Source organism: Aquarana catesbeiana, linkage group LG01 (assembly GCF_042186555.1).
Source record: "Aquarana catesbeiana isolate 2022-GZ linkage group LG01, ASM4218655v1, whole genome shotgun sequence".
NCBI classification, from domain to species: domain Eukaryota; kingdom Metazoa; phylum Chordata; class Amphibia; order Anura; family Ranidae; genus Aquarana; species Aquarana catesbeiana.
In genome coordinates, this window is record NC_133324.1 from 328,685,687 (window position 1) to 328,708,537 (window position 22,851).

General features: G+C 43.5%; 1 protein-coding gene across 2 annotated transcripts in view; it reads left to right on the forward strand.

Annotated features, from left to right (window-relative positions):
- Positions 1–22,851, forward strand: part of MORC2 (MORC family CW-type zinc finger 2) — a 169,380-nt gene that overhangs the window by 37,315 nt on the left and 109,214 nt on the right. The window contains exons 5-9 of one of the 2 annotated variants that reach the window (XM_073631131.1): positions 1,335–1,430; positions 1,974–2,071; positions 9,207–9,315; positions 16,910–17,069; positions 19,948–20,059. In XM_073631131.1, the coding sequence (XP_073487232.1) occupies positions 1,335–1,430; positions 1,974–2,071; positions 9,207–9,315; positions 16,910–17,069; positions 19,948–20,059 (575 nt within the window). Of the gene's footprint in view, positions 1–1,334; positions 1,431–1,973; positions 2,072–9,178; positions 9,316–16,909; positions 17,070–19,947; positions 20,060–22,851 lie in introns of those variants that run through there. The other variant, XM_073631121.1, reaches the window with a different exon arrangement.

Consider the following 22,851-nt stretch of genomic DNA (forward strand, 5'->3'; position numbering starts at 1 on the left):
GTTTATCTGCTACCAGACAAATCCCCTTTTAAAAATTGTAGAGACCAGCACTTCCAGATGCGCATTAGAGCTGCACGATTCTGGCTGATGAGAATTGCGTTTTTTTTTTTTTTTTTGCTTAGAAGATAGATCACGGCGTCTTTCACATTAAAACAAAAAAAAATTGGGCTAACTTTAGTGTTTCTTCTTTTTTTTTTTTTTTTTTTTTTTTTTATTCATTGAAGTGTGTTTTTTCCCAAAAAATTGCGTTTTAAAGACCGCTGAGCAAATATAGTGAAACATAAAATATTGCAGAAATTTACATTTTATTCCCTAGGGCCTCTGCTAAAAAATCTCTCTAACTGTTGTGTGTGTGTGTGTGTGTTGTTTTTTTTTTTTTATTTGTCCTATTTCATCTCTCTCTCTCTCTCTCTCTCTCTCTCTCTCTCTCTCTCTCTCTCTCTCTCTCTCTCTCTCTCTCTCTCTCTCTCTCTCTCTCTCTCTCTCTCTCTCTCTCTCTCTCTCTCTCTCTCTCTCTCTCTCTCTCTCTCCTCTCTCTCTCTCTCTCTCTCTCTCTCTCTCTCTCTCTCTATTTTTATATATAAAATAATCTCTGGGGGTTCCAAGTAATTTTCTAGCAAAAAATATTGATTTTAACTTAAGTGTCAGAAAAAGATTTAGACTTTAAGTGGTTAAACTTCCTGCATTTACGCAGACTGCCTGGATTTTTACTTTACACACAGAAGTGTATCCCTTTGATCTAAGAAGGAAGAGTTAGTTACAATATTTCATGTTAAAAAACTTGGCAAGACTGCTGGATGTTTTCTTTTGACAGCTGAGTGAGCAGATAAGTCTCTCCACTTGTATGAAAGAATCTTCAAACTCTGCAATAGAGATCGTCAGGGGGTTTGAATCGAGATCACGATTTTTTTTTTTTAACAATTAATTGTGCAGCTCTAATGCGCATGCATGTGACGTCACTTGATGTGTTTCGTCATTCGACTACCCTTGGAGTATTAATTGTTGTAGTCCTTGTTTTGTGAGTTAATCATTGTGATAGATATGTTTTTTGGTACATGCTACACTATGGAGCTATTTGTTTTAATACTGGTGCTACACTGAGGGGAAGTGAAAGAGGCGTTGGAGCACGCTCTGTTGACCTGTCCATACCATATAAATACTAATAATTGAATTATTTTAATAGCATTTCTGCTTTTGCAGGTTTATTTTTATTTTTATTTCTCTTTTGCCAGAAGAGTCATCACTCCTGCACAATACATTATATAACAAAATATGTTTTTATATCTATATGGTTACTACAATCATTCATGCTTTTAAAGAATGCACACAATGAGCATGCTAACATTTTTATTTTGTTTACAGTGCAAAGGGAAGATCTAAGAGGGGGTTTTATGCTTTGTTTTCTTGATGATGGAACAGGAATGGATCCAAGTGAGTAAAAAAAACATGTGAGCACTTGTGTGATGAATTGTTTTGGAAGTAATTGAAGTAAACTGAATGAATAAAAGCTTTTCTAAATGAATATAGGGGGATGTTTAATTTCAGACAAGAAATTAAGTTTGCTATGTGTTACAATTTTAAATTCTTGCAATATTTATAATAAATGCTAGCTGTTCCAGAACCAAAAAGGACAGGATAAATAGGAAAGCCGTGTCATTGCTTTTTTTATTTTGTTTTTGACATGAGAATGCAGTGTACAATAAAGGTGGGTGCAATATTTGTCCAAAATAATGGAATGGAAAAATTAACCGTATTATTATTATTTATTATTATTATATTTTTTTTTTTTTTTATATATAATGTGAAACTATGGTGAATTGGGTCTAGTGTTAGACATTAAGCAGTCTGTTTTGGGTCGATGGAAGTTGGTCTGTTGAGAAAATTGAGGAAGAAGGGAAGCGAGACCTTGGTTTGTGTAATTGCTATGTGGGAAGAATGTCATCCTTAACTTTTTTTTTTTTTTTTTTTTTTATAGTGAAGCTGCAAGTGTCATTCAGTTCGGCCGGTCCGCCAAAAGAACTCCTGAGTCCATTCAAATTGGGCAGTATGGAAACGGTTTTGAAGTCGTTACGTTTCAACTACTATAATATATTGAATTTAAAACATTACGTTTATGTGTGCATTTTCATGTAGTCTAATAGGACAAATCATGTAAATACAGTTGAAGGATTTTTCTAAAACTGGAGCAGCTGTGCATAGTAACCAATCAGCTACTAGCTTCAGCACATTCTGGGAAAGGATACGTTTATTTAAAATAATAACAAATGCATCATTTTTGCCCATAAAAATGTGGTTATTCTCCTAGGAGCCTACAGAGCATATCACCCGCGAACACATGTGCAATGTCAGGCGTCTTCAGACACTTCGTACAGCTGTCTGCCCATACCTCCAGTGCGGGCAGACAGATCCTGAAGGACAAGAAGATAAATGAACTACGAGAGCGCTCACCAGCGTTTATTGAGAACTACAAGCTGTCTGTCACGGTGGAAGATGGTACTTGTAGTTCATTCACTCACTGATCTCATGAATGATGCAGCTCTGTGGGCAGAGCCCTGCACAGCCACGCTGTTTTTGAATTGTGACAGTTGGTGCGGGGAGCCAGAAGGACCCCCCACCCACTGTCACAACGAGGGATGGTGTGGGCAAACTGCTTTAGTAACGTTATACCCTGAATATCGGTGTAACTTCACTAAAAATTACTTACTTTATCCTGTTAAAGCGGAGTTCCACCCAAAAAATTAAACTTCCACTTTAAGTGCAGATGACCCCCCTGACATACCACATTTGGCATGTCATTTTTGGGGGGAGGAGTGGGTACCCTGTTTTTACAGGCACCCAGCTCCCACTTACCTCCTCTGGCTCCACGGCACCGGAAGGAAGATCACCTCTCTCCCCCCCCCTCCCTCCCTGCAATCTTCTGGGATACGTCACAGGTCTCAGAAGATTGCCTGGTCATTCGCAGCTCGCTCAGTGCGCGCCCGGCTATGAAGCCACAGCCGGGCGCCCACAGTTAGAATGTTGGCACTGCAGAGAGGAGGAGGGGGAGAGGAGCGAGGCTTCCTGTACACCGCATCGCTGGACCGTGGGACAGTTGAGTCTGATTATTAAGTCAGCAGCTACACTTTTTATAACTGCTGACTTTTAAATGGGTGGAACTCCGTTTAAAACTTTGAAAGTGAAAGCTAGAAGCTGATTGATTGCTATGTACTTCTGCTACAGATTATAGCTGCTCCAGTCTCTCTTAAGTAATCTCTCTTCAGTAACTGCTATTTTGTTGAAGGCTATCTTGGTGAAAAAGCTGAAAATGTACATGTTGCTTTATTGATGGGAAACTGAGCTCCTTTGCATATCCAGTGTTGAGGCAAATGTCCCTAATGGTCCTTGCCTGATGTTTCTATGGCAACTGATATAAGGCAGAGCTAAACGGTCTGCAGCTTTTCTTATCAATTTACTGACATCAGTTGCTCAGTGTCCTCTGTGTCAGCACGTGACTAGCCACCAGAAGGCGGGGGGGTACCTGGATTTTTATCATGAGAACAGCAGATAATAGTTAAATTCTAGGGTTTGTCGTGTTTTTTATTTATACTCACTGGTAAGCAGCTGGCACAACCAATACATGGAACAAGCTTTTTCTAAACACCCAACAAGCTTTATACTGTAGAAGGTCCTAAATGTAAAACAGTCTGTCTAATTTATATGTTAATGGTACCTATATGTTGAACCTTTATACCTACAGTTGTGCTCTATCTTATAATCTCATGCATGTGAATGTGTGCAAATTGTTTACAGTTAGCAGTCTAGCTTTTGCACATGTGCTGCAAGTGTTAGGAGTTAGATCATGGAAGAATTAAACACACTGATCTGACGCACTATATTAGGGGATGTGGAAACACTTTTTAAACAGGCACAACTGTCTGAAAATTACTTTCTAAATGGTTTCCTGAAAGCTAGCTTTTAGGCAAATATACAAGTTGTCAAATCTGCTACACTTTCACATAATGCAGCAATATTGTAAATCTGTCACACGTTTGCAGAATCTGACACAACACGATACAACACACTTTTTGCATGAAATGCGACATCATGATACATATTCCACATTTCTGTGACGGATTTGCAAACTGCAGAACAAAAAAGTATGCAACAGCAGTGTTCCTCTCTCCTAAAATCTGTAAGCATTTTCTTTAACCACTTCCATACCGTAGAAACGTCATATGACGTCCTGGGCTTTCAGTGGTGATATCTGAATGATGCCTGCAGCTGCAGGCATCATTCAGATATCATTTTTTTTTTAGCTGGCGGTTCCCTTCACCATAAGAACAATCCTAGTGGCTGTTCAGCCTCTTGATCATTCTTATAGGCGGTGGGAGTGGACGTCCAGCCACCCTCTGGTGCTTCTACCAGCTCGCCCGTGCGATTGGCGAGCAGGAGATGGAATCCACCTGTGCCAGAAGTTGGTCATAGAGAAAACCGAGGGCTAGATGGTCCTCGGCAGTCACTATGACTTTGATCCCAGGCTCTCCAGCCTGGAGGAGAGATGTGGGGTCTTATAGACTCCATGAAGAGGACCTGTCACGCACTATTCCTATTACAAGGGATGTTTAGATTCCTTGTAATAGGAATAAAAGTGATCGAAAATACTTTTTTTAAAGGGAAAGTGTAAAAAATAAAATAATAAAAAAATATAATATATATGCGAATGCATACGTAGGTCACGTCTGCATATGTAAACGACGTTCAAGCCACACTCGTTGGGTATCACTGCGAACTTTGGAGCGAGAGCAATAGTTCTGTCCCAAGACCCCCCCTGTAACTCTAAACCAGTAATCTCTAAAAATGTTTAAAATGTTGCCTATGGAGATTTTTAAGAACTGAATTTTGGCACCATTCCACGAGCGTGCACAATTTTAAAGCGTTACATGTAAGGTATCTAAGTACTCGGCGTAACATCTGTCACATACAAAACAATTGAGCTTAACCTTTACTGTTTTTGTTCTTCCTTTTTTTTTTTTTTATATTCGTGAAAGTGTTTTTTTTTTTTTTTTTTCCCCCAAAAAATTTGTGTTTGAAGAATTGCTGCGCAAATACCGTGTGACATAAAAAGTTGCAAAGACCTGCATTTTATTTTCTAGGGTCTCTGCTAAAAAAAATATAATGTTTGGGGGTTATGAGTAATTTTCTAGCAAAAAAGTTATGATTTTTACATGTAGGACAAGAGTGCTGGAATTCGCGCGGTATGGAAGTGGTTAAAAAGGGTGCCTACAATACTTGAAACATGCTATCTGAAATTTAAAATTATAGTGAATTTCTTTATTGTCCATTAAGGGACACAGAATGTCTTTACACTTTTTGGGTTGTACTGGTACCTACAAGTGGATTGGACACTGATAAACAGAAGAACTGTAGGCCTACCCAGGATAATCCTTTCCCATTACCAGCATACTTCAGTTTTTTTTTTTGTTTTGTTTTGTTAGTGGTCCTAAAAGGATGTACTTTTCCCAATGAGTAAGACTGTCCAGAGCTGTGGCACAAGTCCAGGTGTGACCCTGTATCTTAAAACTCGATAAGAGTAGACTGGTGGAATGTTTGTCAACCTTTTTGAATGGAGGCTTGGACTGCTTGGGTGCAGGAGGGTGGTATGCCAGGGCTCCTGGTCTCCTCCCTTGTTTTACCACCTTCAACCTTCCAATGTCTCCAGACAGATTAGCAGGTCTCCCATGAGCACTTTCAGGTCTTTAACACCAAGGTGTCATTGCCTCAGTTCCTGTAGCAGAGCTGTTTTAGGATTTTTTTTTTTCCCAAACCCAAAGGGGGCATCCAGTCCATCTTGGATCTCAAAGCTCTGTATGTCTTTTGTCTTTATCTTTATTTGGGCTTAGACATTTTGCATGGAATCCACCAAGTCTGTCATCACATTCTTTCACCAAGATGGCTTTCTTGGCTTCTTACATTTATGCTGTGGGGCCTCAGTAATAGCCCTATGTGCTTTTGTGGCAGCCTATAGTGGGATACTTTTGACTACCTTCTGTTGAGGGAAAAGTTAATGTCCAGATGTTAGTAGTTTGGATGAAACCTTAACCTTCAGAAATCAGATTCAATCTGATTAAATCAGTGCTGGAATTGACTCCTAGTTCTGGACACAGCTTAAGCTAAGGCTTTCAGACTTTCTAATTATAGATTCAGACTCTCCAGTCCAGGATATATCAACTCTGTTTTTGCATTAGAGTCTTGGGTCTGATAATAGTCTCGTTCGAGGCAGTTTCTTTTGTCCATTTTAACTCCAGACCTCTAAAATGCAACATTATTTAGTTTTGGGATAAGTCAGTCAAGTCCCTGGACAGATTGATTTGTTTGGCACCCAGGACCAATTTGTTCTTAGCCTGATGGTGGAATCAGGAAAGCCCTTTCTTCCCATGTGGAAGATCTTCATGACAAATGGCAGTTTATCGGGCTGGAAAAGAGGTCATGGGCACCCTATCTGTGCTGAGAACTTACTTGTTAGAGGACTCTCGCCTCCAAAACAGCATCCAGGATCTTCAGGTTAGTTGTGTATAGCATTGGACCAGACAATGCCACATTGGCGGCATACATGAACCATCAGGGAGTAGCTGTCTCGCTGCAGCAAGAGGTAGATCAGACCCTGTACTGGTCAGAACTTCACACTTTCTCAATAGACCAGCATTTATATTATAGGTATAGACAATTGGCAGGCAAACATCCTCCATGCCTAGACCTGAGGGAGTGGCCCCTACAACCAGAGATGTTCCAGTACCTGTTTCAGGACCAAAAACAAACTGGATAGGTTTCTCTCTAAGTACAGGCATCCTCTAGTAGAAGCAGTAGATGCTTTTGGTAACTTTGTTTGATCACTGCACCCTGAGATTTGCTTTGGACTGGCCAGGGCGGACGTAATAAACCAACAGATAAGACTGTTGGCGGACACTTTGTGGGCTTTGTCAGATTGTTGGGATTTTCTGGGATCCTTCACGGTCACTGGCTTTAATGGCATGACTGTTGAAAGGGTTATGGGGCATCTCTGAATGTGAATCCTGTAATGTGTAAAAAACAAAAAAAAAAAGTTCAAACCTATAAATGTAAAATAGTCCAAATCCACAAATGATGATCCAGGTGCTCTGATGCACAGTGATGAACACAGACAAAACGGTGTTATAGTGCTCAGCAGGTGCTATCCCCACAACTTTTACCGGACTAAGTTTATCTCAGATTATAGAGATCAAACCTGCTCATATAAAGGGAGCCACTGCACGTATCCTTGGATTGGCAGACTATGATGTGACCCCATCAGTAAATCACAGCGCTGGTGTCGCCACAAGATATATCCAATGTTCAGACCAAAAGCTTCCAGCACAGATATCACAAGTGGGCAGAACTTTTATTATTAAGTATTGCACGAACATCAGGAATGAAAACTTCCACAGACGTGGCCGCGGTCCTATGGAAATTTTCTTTACCACTTTTAGATGTTTTTTAGATGTAAGTGCAATACTTTTTATAAAAAAAGTTCTTAGCTGGTTTATTACACTATGAAGCTTCTTCTGTTCTCTGCTCTCATCGTCAATGATGGATCATCATTTGTGGATTTGGACTGTTTTATGTTTTTATATGTTTGGACTTTTTTTCACACATTATTGATTGGTGTAAATTTCTGATCATAATATATAGGTTTAAGGAATATCATTTTTATGATACTCGAGTCACGTGAATTGGAAAAATGTATTTATTAATTTTCACTAGGTGTTATTTATATTAACTACTTTAGACATACTCATGTTTTACATTTGTGAATTTTAGTAGTTTGGTATGAAATGTAACTAATAAGGGGATATGCACACTTTTGTGTTGGTTTAATAAAAGGAAATGGCATTTTAGTGCTCAGCATAAAACTCTTCTCTTGAAGTCCATTGAGGGACATAGGTCCCACACCTCTGTATGATCATGCTCTTTATACTGCTTTGCTATAAAACCAGGAATGCTGGTGGGAGGTTATCCCAGGGTGGCTTACTGTTCTATTTCGTTTGCCAGTGTCCAATCTTCCTGGATGTTGCAGTATAACCCGAAGGTGAAAGACTTTGTGTTCTTCCAATGGACTCCAAGAAAAGGATTTCACATTGAGTGCAAAAATACTGTTTTAACAGCTTACATTTGGTTTAAGCATTTTTGATCCATTTTATTAGTTTATTTTGTCCCTTTAATAAAATAAAATTGGACATTTTTTAATCAAAATGAGAAAATTAGAAAACGTCCATATAAAAGTATTAAAACTATTTCATTGCACCAACGCACATTAGATTTGGCAAATCATTTGTAAAAATATTAAAGTGGTTGTAAAGCCACTTGTTATGTCTCTACAATCCCCTCTGTTAGATAATATGTGCCCCACTGTATGTCCTTTATTACATAAAAAACGCGATTAATATCCTTTTTATCAGAGCGTCTCTAGGTGCTTGTGTGACTCCTCGGCTCTCTCCTCTCCCCGTCTGACAGATACAGCGGGAGGGGCCGAGAACTGCTGATGTCAGCCAGGAGGAGGAGAGAGCCGACGAGTCACGTAAGTGCCGGGAGACGCTCTGAAACAAGATAGATATCGGCTTTTTTAAAATAAAGGACATAGAGTGGAGCACGTTATTATCTAACAGAGGGGATTGTAGAGACCTAACACTATTTTTTACCAGCAGGAGAGGAGGATCGTGGAGTGGAAGTGGATGGAGCTGACAGGCAGGCAGGGAGCAGGGGGGGTCTCAGGGGAGAGAGGAGACACAGTGGATGACAGAGGCACGTAAACTGACCACTGTGTCAGGGCTCAGCAGCCATGATAAACCGTGGTCAGTTTACAGGGATGAAGAGCAGAAACTGGCAGAATCAGACAGGTTTATTATGTTATACAGGGAGCCAAATGACTCTGCACAAGCACTGTGCTGCATAACCTGCTTTAAAGGAACAGATTCCGTGTTTTTTTTTTGTTTTGTTTTGTTTTGTTTTTTTGGGGGTTACAAACACTTTGTTACCACTGGAAGGTGGCATTAACTGTTTCGTTTTAGACTTTTATGTTGTGTTCTTGTAAAATAAAATAAAATGTGAAAGGATAGTTTGATTTCTGGATGCTATTTTGCGTATAATAAATGTTAACCCGTTTTCCTTCTTTATTGCATGCCTTAATTGGACTGCTTAATGTAATCTTCTATTAGTGGCTCTATGAGAATTGGAAAAGATTTCATCCTTTTTACGAAGAAGGGCGATACAATGACATGTTTGTTTATGTCGCGTACATTTCATGAAGAAGAAGGAATTGATGAGGTTTGTAAACAAAATTGACCCTAACATTCAAATCAATGTAACAGATGATTATGTTTCTTCATGTATATTTCAACAGAAAGCATTATAAACAGTTTAACTTCTTTTTGTGGACAAAAACATGGGAAAGTGCAATTCAGGCAATGATTAGTTTATAGGTAAACTCACATACCAATTTTCATACAAGGTTTGTCTATAATGCAATGCCAAAAGTAATTTTTGATAAATTTGACATGAAGCTTTCATGGAAGGTAACCCCTGCCTATGCAAATTTTAATCATATGCTCCGTTTGACTTGCCCAAAGTTCGCGACAACTTCTTTCTAAAGAGCGGTTTTCTAATTGTATATCATTCTCAGAAAATTTTGATTTAATTTTATTACCTTGTAATCTGTTTTTAACCACTTGCCTATAGGGCACTTTCAACCCCTTCCTGCCCAGGCCAATTTTCAGATTTCAGTGCTCTCACACTTTGACAACTACTCAGTCATGCAACACCGTACCCATATAAAATTTGTGCCCTGTTTTTTTACACAAATAGAGCTTTCTTTTGGTGGTATTTAATCACTAGTGGATTTTTAATTTTTTGTCCTTTAAATAAAAAGATCGAAAATTTTGTCAAAAAATGCCTTTCTCTTTGTTTCTGTCATAAAATATTGCAAATTTGTAATTTTTCTTCATAAAATTTGGACAAAATTTATACTGCTACATATCTTCAGGAAAAATAACCCTAATCAGTGTATATTATTTGGTCTTTGTGAAAGTTAGGCAGGCCATACATGGGTCGAATTTTCGAAAGAATTTTCTTTTGAAAATCTTATCTAAGAATTTTCGTTAGAATTTCGCACCATTAGTTGGCTGCAGCAACAGCCGATTTTTTTGTGTAGCTATCGAATGTGAGTAATCGGGCATGTTGGACGTTTTTTGAAATGCGAACTATTTTCTAATCAATGATGGGAGAATCGTGCGAGAAATGTAATCGAAAAAGAAATGTGCAAGGAAAGAAAATTCCTGGAAAGAAAAGATTCCCATCCACGAAAGTTCTTTTCTGTAGCAACAGGAGGTGAAATTGCAGGCTTGACTGGTCGAATTTCAAAATCAATGGTGGCACTATCGGATCTCAAAACGCACAAAATTTCTGATTTTCAAAAGAAAATTCATTCGATATTCGGCCATGTATGGCCATCCTTAAGCCCGGTACATATGATGAGATTATCGGACGAATGATCGTCTGGTTTTGTTTTTTTTTTTTTGCATGCTAATCTCAGATCGAATCTGATGAGTTTACTAAAGTCACAAAAATTTGCGTACAACAGAATAAAATTGGAAGTGATGTGTCATGTCATGTGGTGTAATGCACTTGTATTGCATTTTTTAATGACAGCTGTGCAGTTTAAACAAAAATCGTACGATCTGGCATAGTACGAAAATTTTTTTTCGTGCATGTCCGATCAAATAATATCAGATGAACTGTCCTGATCGGCACTCGAAAGTACTAATGATCAGATTATCGTACGATTGCTCCGAAATCTGTGTTTTTCGTACATATTTCTGATCGTGTGTATCAGGCTTTACTGTCTACAAGCTATGTACACCTGATGTACTGAAGGCCTATCTCATTTCTTGAGACACCTACAAGCCAGGAAAGTACAAATACCCAACAAATGACCCCTTTTTGGAAAGTAGACATTCCAAGGTATTTAGTAAGTCACATGGTGAGTTTTTTGAAGGGTTTTAGGGTTGTCCCGATACCACTTTTTTAGGACCGAGTACAAGTACCGATACTTTTTTTTTTTTTTTCAAGTACTCGCCGATACCGAATACCGATACTTTTTTTTTTTTTTTTTTTTTTTTATGTCACGTGACAGTGTTTTTTTTTTTTTTTTAAACAGTGCTTTTTTTTGGGGGGGGGGGGGGGGGGGTGAACGGTGTATGTGTGTGTGTGTGTGTTTTGTGGTTTTTTTTTTTTTTTTTTAATCAGCCCTGTTGGGGGGCTTTGGTGAGATATCAGGGGTCTTAACAGACCTCTGATATCTCCCCCTTGAGACCGAGAAAGAGACAGAGGATAGAGATTCCCCAGTCCCTTTCTCTGCAGCCTCAGCTGCACTGAGAATGAATGGAGAGAAGACAGCGGCTCCTCTCCATTCATAAACTGACACATCGTAATCACAGGAGATTACAATGTTTCAGTTATGTGAATGGACAGAGTCAACTGACTCTGTCCATTCACAAAGGAAGGAGGAGGGGAAGGCGGAACGGAGGGGGAGAACGGAGGGGACAGAAAAGGAGAGAGGAACGGAGGGGACAGCGTAGAGGCACAGAGAAGGAGAGGAACGGAGGGGACAGCGGAGGGGGACAGAAAAGGAGAGAGGAACGGAGGGGACAGCGGAGAGGCACAGAGAAAGAGAGGAATGGAGGGGACAGCGTAGAGGCACAGAGAAGGAGAGAGGAACGGAGGGGACAGCGGAGGGGAACAGAAAAGGAGAGAGGAACGGAGGGGGACAGCGGAGGGGGACAGAGCAACGGAGGGGGCATGGAGGAGGATGCAGTGACAGTCAGCAGTGAGCGATCACCGCTGTATGTCACTAAAGCAGCTGAAAGCCGCTGGGGGAGAATCTTGTAACTCACCCACGCACTGATCACAGCTGTCTTCTAGGTATCGGGGGAAGCATCGGGAGCATTTGCCCGAGTACAAGTACTTGGGCAAATGCTCGGTATCGGTGCCGATACCGATACTAGTATCGGTATCGGGACAACCCTACCCACAATTCTTTGTAAAATTAAGATTTTCATTTTTATCTTTTACAAAATTTTCATATGCCTATTTCATATTAACAGGTTATTTCTCTCACAAAGCATATGCATACTTGCAACTACACCCCAAAACACATTCTGCTACTCCTGAGTATGGCGATACCACATGTGAGACTTTTTCACAGCCCAGCCACAGACAGAGGCTCAACATGCAGGGAGGGAGCAACATCAGGTGTTCTAGGGACATAAATTACACATCTAATGTCATGACGGCCTATCGCACTTTTGAAGACCCTGGAGCACCAGGACAATGGAAACGCCCACAAAATGACCCCGTTTGGAAAGCAAACACCCCAACGGACGGTCCATTTCCAGACGTTTTTGGAAAATGTGGAAAAAAAATGAAACCTCCTTTTTTTTTTTTTACACAAAGTTGTCCATTCATACAATATTTCTAACACGTAGCAGCATGTACATAGCAAAAATTGCGCCCCAAAATAGATTCTCCTACTCCTTCTGAGTGTGGCGATACCACATGTGCGAGACTTTTACACACCCTGGCCACATACAAAGGCCCAAAATTCAAATAGCACCTTCATGCTTTCTAGGAGCATAAATTGCACATCTAATTTTCCTGACAACTTATCATTTTTGAAGGCCCTTCATATTTCTAGCACAGAGCATGTACATACCAAGAATTGCACTCCAGAATATATTCTATTGAGGAAAGGTTAAAAAAAAAAATATTTCCTGTGGTTTTAGCAGTGCCCACAGGGGAGAGAATTTGTCCAGGCAACAGGCGGGGATCTGCTTAGCGACAACAATAGTAATTATCCAGGCAGCAGGCAGGAATATTGTCTATAGTCAGCACAAGGTTATTGTCAGCACAGCCAAATCATTTGTCCATAGGAATTGTCCAGGCAGAGACAGCCAGCACAGCCATAATATTGGTCCTGGTACACTGTTATCTGCAGACACTCATTATTGTACTGCTCTCCAGCCCTTCATAAACATACTGCCTCTTGCTACAGATAATAATTTCCATAGTGCAGGCAGAGGTGTGGTCAGTTCATGCGGCAGGCAGAAGAATGATGGCAGTAAGTCAGCAGCAGGCTGAGGACCTCAATCGGGTAAGACTTGGGCACGGGGGTAGAGGCTTCTCCCACCCAAATCTCTTTGAAGTCTCCGGACTCCAGACCCTAATCCAGAAATTACGAAACCTGGAGAAAACAAAATATTTTTTTCCCCATCCGGAAAACAATTCTGGAGCCCCTCACATGTGAGACTTCTGTGTACTACAGTAGCAGGGCAACAGATCAGTCCAAGCAGTAGGCAAAAGCATAGTTGATAAAACAGGCCAGGGTCAGTTGACGTGGAAGACAGTGGCATGGTTATTTGTAGAAGCATGGAAAATGGTCAGCACAGATGATGAAAATGGGGAAATGGTTAAAAATATGGGCTAATATTTTTGGGATGTGTGATAGTCGGAAGCATTCACCGATGCAAAGGCTGGGTTGGGAGAGACACTGGGGACAATGGTAGCTGGTATCTCTTTGAATATCCTCTTTTGCTGCATACACTACATCTTTTTTGGCATCTTCAGACGCTTCTCAAAGTTGCTTTTTCCCCCCTTTGCAGTTTGTTGTTCACTATGGATTGTGGAAAGCCCTTCCGTTTCTTTCTGGAGGTTCTGGAGGCCAGGGTTTTTGCGAGGTATAGGTGTTTGAAAAGGGGCAGGCTGGTGTAATAGTTATCCAGGTATATGTGATGACCTTTATTTAGCAGTGGGTATGCCAGGTCCCATACAATTGTTCCAGTTTTTCCCATGTAGGCCGGCCCCATTCGGGGCTGGAGCTGGGAATCTCTTCCTTCATATATGCGGAACGCATACAGGTATGCCGTGACACTCTTGCAAAGCTTATAAAATTTTACTCCGTATCTGGCCCTTTTGCTAGGAATACAGTATATTGTTTTATTCCTAGCCGGCCTGAAAAGGGTACCAGGGACTAGTCTATACATATATGCTGATCGGGGACATAAAGTTCTACAAATTTTTGAGGAAGAAAATTTGAGTGGGCGAATTTTACATAATTTATCATAATTTGGATGATTTTGGGGAGGGTACTGGGTGTCCTCACTGAAGTGGAGGAAGCGCGTAATCATCTCCGATCAGGACCTGGACATTACGGAAGAAAAAATGGGCATGTGGTGGATGGGGTTGGTGGACCAGTAGGCATATCCTTCTTTCTTCTTTTTTTTTTTTTTTTTTTTTTTTTTTTTGTAAGCCCCATGTTTATGGTGTGGCCCATAAACAATTTGAACTCCTCCAGAGTCTAATCGTCACTGAAACGGACAGGCATATGATGATTGGGGGTTGTTGGCAATATGCTGCTGGGCAAATAGATTGGTCTGGTCCACGATAAATTGCAGCAAAGTGTCGGGCAAAAATAGATGAAAACAATTTTGTGTATTGGAATGCACACCTGGCGGTGCGGTGAAAGGGGGAATACTTGCTGATCCCGAGTCGGAAGGCAGCCATGTTGGGTTGGCAAGAGCATCTGGGAGGTATGTAGCAGCCCTGACTGTTGGGGGGATGTGACACTCTAGTGCTGGTAGTTGGGGGATTTGAAATTCCTGTGCTGGTATTTGGGGGTGATACTGCAGTGCTGTTCCAGGGCATTTGTTCTCTGGGTCTATCGCTGGTGGCAGCGCTAGTACTGGGCCTGGGAATTTGATCCTGGGGTCTGTTGCTAGTTACTGCCTTGTTTGCAGAGCGCCGTGCCCTTTTAGGAGGAACCCATCCTCTTATTCATTTGCCAATCCACTACTATTTATCGGTTCAAATGCTGAATGGATTCAGAATTAGAATTGGCATTGGAATCTGAGAACTCCCTGCTGCTCTCATCAGTCATGGAGAGAATCTGGAACGCCTCCTCACTGCTATAAACGTTTTTGGACATGCTGCTGAGCTGTGCAACATGTGGCAGGTGACGGTCACCGATGGGGGCTGTGAGACAGGTGACGGTCACTGATGAGCTGTGCGACAGGTGACAGACACTGATGGGTGAACTGATGGGTGAGAGGTAAAGGACACTGATGGGTGACAGGTAACGGACACTGATGGGTGAAAGGCGACTGTCACTGATGGTGACCGGTGCACTTTATGGGACTGATAGGTGACAGATGAGGGTCACTGATGGGTGACAGGTGCACTATATGGGCGCTTATGGGTGACAGGTGCACTTTATGAGCACTGATGGGTGACAGGTGCACTTTATGGGCACTGACGTGGTGACTGTTGGGTGTTAGGGGCGATGTGATAGGTTCTCTTTGTGTGGTAAACAGCCGCCGGCCATTGGCTGTTTACCAGTTTCGGTGACGAGCAGTGTTCCTAGGAACACGCCGACACGACATGCCTCCTGATCACGTGCATGAACCGTGTTCAATTGGGCAGTACCATCTGTGATCAGTCGTGACTTGATCACGTGTTAAACAGCCATGCCCAATGGCTGTTTACCCCCGTCAGTGAGGCGCTGTGTCTCGGGGACACGCCACCACCGACAGTGCAGGGCTGCTCGCACCCGATCACATGCATGCCCTCTTTGAATGGGCCGACGTCCTATGACGTCCACCCAGAAAGAGCCACAGCACCCCTCTGTTATTTGATGGTGGGCGGGCGTCAATTGGTTAAATAAGGGTTGTGTGTTTAAAAATAAATAATCCAAACATACATACTCTCCTCCATGCAGTTGTCCCCTACTGGCTCTAAAACATGTATTGTATCCACTCTGTTAGTTGGGGGCCTGAGCAGTCATTGACTGCATTTTGACTCTTAAAGGGAGGATGTTTATTAACATTCTTAGCATGGGTTATGGTGCTGGGGAGTGTTAATATGGCTGTTGTGTGCAGGAGAGTGATGGGGAACATTTCACATAAAAAAACAAAAAAAAATTTGATGCATATCTTTTGCCTTTCGTTAACCTTTTGCCAACCGTCAGCAGTATATTTACTGCTGGTGGGTGGCAGCCCATGCATGGCAATGTATAGGTTGTGGTGTACTTCCTGGTTTGGAGGCTTGCATGCTCGTGCACCCTGCTGACCTGTGCTGTGATTGGACACCGCATGAGTTTCAGGTTACAGCCAATCATTTTGGCTGTGTACCTGCTGATTGGCTGTGGCCAATCACAGTGCAGAGATCTGTGTGTTGGCAAACCCTAAACACAGATATGGCTGGCTGCCTTTTTGCATTCAGTTACCGTTTACATCTAAAAGCAAGGAGAGACCTCAACGAGATGATCTGTAAGTAAAAGCAACACACAGTGCCATTAGTACAGTACCAGTGTACAGTGTTATCACTGTATTGGTGTCACTAGCGACATCCGTGTCAGTGTCCCTACCCGCCAGTGTCAGTTATCGCCAGATTGCTCTCCACAATATCGGAGTCAAACTAAAAGTTGGTGATCACCGCCATTACTAGTATAGTGTCTGTATGGATCAGTATCTTGATCATGAACTATGCTAGTGCTCCCAAAAATGCAGTTTGGTTTTTACCAAAATCTACATTTATGGTTTTTTTTTTGGTTTTTTTTGTTTTTTTTTGTTTGTTTTTGTTTTATATATATATCATGGAAAACCCAGTGGCGATCAAATATATCACCAAAAGAAAGCTCTATTTGTGTGAAAAAAATAACATTTCATTTGTGTACAGTGTTGCATGATTGAGCAATTGGCAGTTAAAGCAGCGCAGTGCTGAATAGCAAAAAAATGCTCTGGTCATGAAGGGGGTAAAACCTTCTGGTGGTTAACATGCTAAATGTTTTTTTTTTTTTTTTTTTTTTTCAAAGGTCATTGTTCCTCTACCTACATGGAATTCAAAAACCTGTGAACCCTTGACAGATAATACGGAGAAATTTGCCATCGAGACGGAGCTCATTTACAAGTATTCTCCATTTCACTCTCAGAAGGACGTTATGGAGCAATTTAGAAAGATAACTGGAGAATCAGGTATAAACATAGAATTATGCCGCGTACACACGGTCGGACTTTCCGGCATACTTGGTCCGGCGGACCAGAGTGTGCCGGACAATCCGCCCGTGTGTGGGCGGCGGCGGACTTTTCCGGCGGACTTCTTCCCAAAAGCCCGCCGGACCTAGATTTTAAACATGTTTGAAATCTTTCCGTCGGACTCAGTTTCGGGCGGAAAGTCCGCTCGTGTGTGTGCTGGTCCGACGGAAAGCCCGCTCGTGTGTAGGCTGGTCCGACAGACCAAATACGACACGAGGGGATGGTATTGCATCTCGCGCTCGCTGCAATAGGAAAAACAAATCTTCATATTGCGGCGAGCGCGGGGCATACCAGGCCCTTAGGTCTGGTATGGATTATAAAGGGGAACCCCGCTACGCCGAAAAAACGGCGTGGGGCCCCCCCTAAAATCCATACCAGACCCCGATCCGAGCACGCAGCCTGGCCGGTCAGGAAAGGGGGTGGGGACGAGCGAGCGCCCCCCCCCTCCTGAACCGTACCAGGCCGCATGCCCTCAACATGGGGGGTGGGTGCTTTGGGGGAGGGGGGCGCCCTGCGCCCCCCCCCCCAAAGCACCTTGTCCCCATGTTGATGAGGACAAGGGCCTCTTCCCGACAACCCTGGCCGTTGGTTGTCGGGGTCTGCGGGCGGGGGCTTATCGGAATCTGGGAGCCCCCTTTAATAAGGGGGCCCCCAGATCCCGGCCCCCCACCCTATGTAAATGAGTATGGGGTACATGGTACCCCTACCCATTTACCTAGGAAAAAAGTGTAAGTAATAAAACACACTACACAGGTTTTTAAAATATTTTATTAAACAGCTCCGGGGGGGGGAATCTTCCTCCGGCTTCGGGGGTCTTCTTCCGGCTTCGGGGGTCCCTCCGCTTCGTCTTCTCCCGGCGTCCGGTTGGTTCTTCTCCGCTCTCCGGCCTCTTCTCCCGGTGTCGCAGGTCTTCGGCCGGCCCCTCCGCTCTCTTCATGTAGCTCTATTGCGAGCGGAGGTCCGGACTTCTGGGCTTCTTGGCTTCTCTTCTCTTCTCTTCCCCCAGATGTTGACACGACGCTCTCTCCGGCTGGACTGGTCTCTGAGGGCTGCGTTGTGACTTATATAGGCGGAGACCCCGCCCCCATATGATGTCACAGTCCTTGGGCATGCTGGGACTGTGACGTTTTAGGGGGCGTGGTCGACCACGCCCCCTAAAACGTCACAGTCCCAGCATGCCCAAGGACTGTGACATCATATGGGGGCGGGGTCTCCGCCTATATAAGTCACAACGCAGCCCTCAGAGACCAGTCCAGCCGGAGAGAGCGTCGTGTCAACATCTGGGGGAAGAGAAGAGAAGAGAAGCCAAGAAGCCCAGAAGTCCGGACCTCCGCTCGCAATAGAGCTACATGAAGAGAGCGGAGGGGCCGGCCGAAGACCTGCGACACCGGGAGAAGAGGCCGGAGAGCGGAGAAGAACCAACCGGACGCCGGGAGAAGACGAAGCGGAGGGACCCCCGAAGCCGGAAGAAGACCCCCGAAGCCGGAGGAAGATTCCCCCCCCCGGAGCTGTTTAATAAAATATTTTAAAAACCTGTGTAGTGTGTTTTATTACTTACACTTTTTTCCTAGGTAAATGGGTAGGGGTACCATGTACCCCATACTCATTTACATAGGGTGGGGGGCCGGGATCTGGGGGCCCCCTTATTAAAGGGGGCTCCCAGATTCCGATAAGCCCCCGCCCGCAGACCCCGACAACCAACGGCCAGGGTTGTCGGGAAGAGGCCCTTGTCCTCATCAACATGGGGACAAGGTGCTTTGGGGGGGGGGGCGCAGGGCGCCCCCCTCCCCCAAAGCACCCACCCCCCATGTTGAGGGCATGCGGCCTGGTACGGTTCAGGAGGGGGGGGGCGCTCGCTCGTCCCCACCCCCTTTCCTGACCGGCCAGGCTGCGTGCTCGGATCGGGGTCTGGTATGGATTTTAGGGGGACCCCACGCCGTTTTTTCGGCGTAGCGGGGTTCCCCTTTATAATCCATACCAGACCTAAGGGCCTGGTATGCCCCGCGACGGGGCTAGCAAGGTGTCAATCTCGCCGATAAAAGCGGCAAGATTGACATCCTTTTCTAGTCCCGTCGCACCTGAGTCACGTTCAAAATGAACGGACTTGTCCGTGTGTGGGCAAGTCCGTTCATTCTGAAAGTCCGCCGGAACTCCGGCGAAAGTCCGTCGGAAAGACGGGCGGACTTAGCCCGCCGGAAAGTCCGGTCGTCTGTGGGCAAGTCTGTCCGTTTTAAAGTCCGGCGCACCTGGCGGACAAAGTCCGTCGGAAAGTGTGCCGGACCAAGTAGGATAGAAAGTCCGCTCGTGTGTACGCGGCATTAGAGTCATTTTAAGAATTAGTCATTTTGATTTGTTCTCTCAAATTGTAAAAGGGAATTTTATATGGGCTTTTAAGCCATAATATTAACATAATTAGTATGATATACAAATAGTACGCTAATAATAATCCAAACAGATTTTAAATCCCTTACCACAATCTTCATACAAAACCTATTGGACACTGCCTGCCATCTCCCAATGACCAAACTACACTGCCAGATGAGGGCAGCTCCTACCAAAAATGGTGTCAGAGCATTGGAGTACACACAGGGGTCACCACCACCACAGAAAGCATCTACATAACTACCATGTGGTGCCTTTAAAAGCTCACATAATTTCACTTTTCCTTTTCCAGAAAATAATAATGTCTCACATATATAACTATTGTCCTATAGGTCTGGTATTTATGGTTTTGATTTGTTCTAGGTTTATAGGTTAAGTGTTTTTTTTATGTAGCTGACTATATTAGACGTAACAATATGATCTTTTGCTGTCCTAGGTACACTTGTTATCATTTTTAACTTGAAGCTAATGGATTCTGGAGAACCAGAACTTGATGTAGTTTCTGACTCAAAAGACATTCAGATGGCTGGGACTCCTCCAGAAGGAATGTAAGTTGGACATTGGAGAAATACTTGCAAATTATACATTTCTTGGTTCGAGTGTTAAATGTGACATTTTTAGTGAACCTGTGTAAACTCTTAGGGCTCGTTTACACTTGCTTCAAAACATGGCTTCGGACACGCTTTGTTAAAGCGGTAGTAAACCCGCTGACACTTGTTTTTTTTTTTTGTATACCCCTGTAAGGTAAAAGGCATAATGAGCTAGGATGCACCGCATCCTAGCTCATTATGCAATACTTACCTTAGAACGAGGCATTGTTATCTCACCTGGTCCGTGCCGAGGTAGCTGACATGTTGCCTCAGCGTGTCTTCCGGGTATCGCTGTGAGTGGCTGGAGCCGTGATGTCGTCACTCCCGCGCATGCGACTTCTTTGCGGCATCTGCTGGGCTTTTAGCCGAGAATCCCCTGTGCGCATGCGCCTCTGCAGCGGCTCATTGCAAGGGGAATATCTCCTAAACCGTACAGGTTTAGGAGAATTTTTTTTTACCTACAGGTAAGCCTTGTTATAGGCTTACCTGTAGGTAAAAGTTAAAAATTGACTCTACAACCGCTTTAAAGCAAGTTCTTGTCACTAAATAAAATGGTTAGCTTACAGTCCTGTTTACACCTTGCATTTGCTTTGCTTCACAAATTATACCCCATGCCGATTTAGTGCTTCAAAACATCTTCAAAGTCCCTAACAAATAATTAAATGCACGTACGGTATTTTTGCAAAAAAAAGTGCATTTTTATTTATTTATTTATTTTTGCAGGCTTCTGTGGAAAAGTAGGGCTGCGGAAATTAACGATTAATTCCTCGATTTAATCATTCATTTTTTTGATCAATCAAATCAATCAATCAATTTTTGGTCGGTAGGCTGCCTGGCCTGGGGCCACTTTGGGCCAAGCTGTGGCTGCAGCACAGCGCTCCGCTCCCTCCTCCTCCACTATATGTCAAACACAGTCTGCGGGCATCTCCCGCTGAGTGTGAAAACTTTGGCCGCGCTGTGAGAAGAGTCCCGCCCTCCTAGATCAGCTCGTGTGATAGACGCAGTGTTCTGTTTATTGCACGAGCTGATCTAGGAGGGGGGCGGGACTTTTCTCACAGCGCGGCCAAAGCTTTCACACTCGGCTCCGAGACACACAGCGGGAGATGCAAGCAGACTGTGTAATCCAGGCACAGGCACTGACTACAGTGAGACTGAATTATGGGGCACGGTGAGACTGAATTATGGGGCACGGTGAGGCTGCGATTATGGGGCACGGTGAGGCTGCGATTATGGGGCACGGTGAGGCTGCGATTATGGGGCACGGTGAGGCTGCGATTATGGGGCACGGTGAGGCTGCGATTATGGGGCACGGTGAGGCTGCGATTATGGGGCACGGTGAGGCTGCGATTATGGGCACGGTGAGGCTGCGATTATGGGCACGGTGAGACAGCGAATATGGGCACGGTGAGGCTGCGATTATGGGGCACGGTGAGGCTGCGATTATGGGGCACGGTGAGGCTGCGATTATGGGGCACGGTGAGGCTGCGATTATGGGGCACGGTGAGGCTGCGATTATGGGCACGGTGAGACAGTGAATATGGGCACGGTGAGACAGCGAATATGGGCACGGTAAGTCTAAGATTATGGGCACGGTGAGACTGCATTATGGGCACGGTGAAGCTGCGATTATGGGCACGGTGAGGCTGAGTTTGACGTGTGATGTCCTGGCCATGCCCCGCTTTGTCCGGCTTTGGCCGTTGCCATAACAACGGTGCTAAATCAACTAAAAGTAGTTGGATCTGTATGTGCGTTATAATTAATCGAAATTAGTCGTTTAATCGATTTTTAAAAAAATTGATTCATCAAACACAAAAATTTTAATCGGTAACAGCCCTACTGCAAAGCATTGCGCCCACAGTCAGTGGTTTGCAAGTACAATGCCAGGCTGCTGCAGAATCTTCCTCCATCTCTGGGCCTTCAGTTAGAGAGCTGGAGTTGGTGTCAATGGACTACGAATGTGGTTATTACCACACTTGTGTTTCATTGAGAATTACAAGTCTGTCTGCAGTGAGTACATCTATTCACAGATCTCCGTGATTAAATGACATGGCTGAGTGAGCAGAACTCCAAACAGTTGCTCCAATTTCAAAAGGACAGCTGTTGCAGGGGAGAAGAACCCCTGTACGTTGTCAGGATTCAGTAGTCCAAACAAATTTCTGACCTAGGGTTACCCCAAAGCATCACTTTAGAGCATTGTCACCCTAGGATAGGGAGTATGTTTCTGGCAGGATCAGCTTCGTAAAGCATATGTTAACTATGTTGCACACTCTCAATCCTCTTCCTTCAGGATATATGCAAGATACCCAAAGCTTTTTAGTATTCTAGTATTCAGTGCCTGTCAAAAACGTCACCTTTTTGTTTTCTTCCAATAATAAATTGATTAGCAAGAAATAGTTGGTGTTTCCCTTATGACACATTTTTCTTTCATTTGATAGCTGTCACCTTTTTGAGAAACAATAGGCAGGTCTACTCAGTGGCCTATATTAAAGCCCCATACACACAGGCAGAATGAAGAAAAAAAAAAAAGTCCGACATTCTGCCGTGTGTATGCCCGCCTGTCCGACAGAAGCCGGTCAGACGGCTTCTGTGGGACGTGCATACTGGAATTCATTTGAGATTTACAAAGCCGGGTTTCTTGCCTTCCTGCGATGCAAGCTTTCTTGTGCAATCTTTGTTCTGACCAAATTTCCTTTTATTTTATTGTTACATTTTTTTTTTTAAGCCAATCTTAAAATTTCTTGCATTTGCAT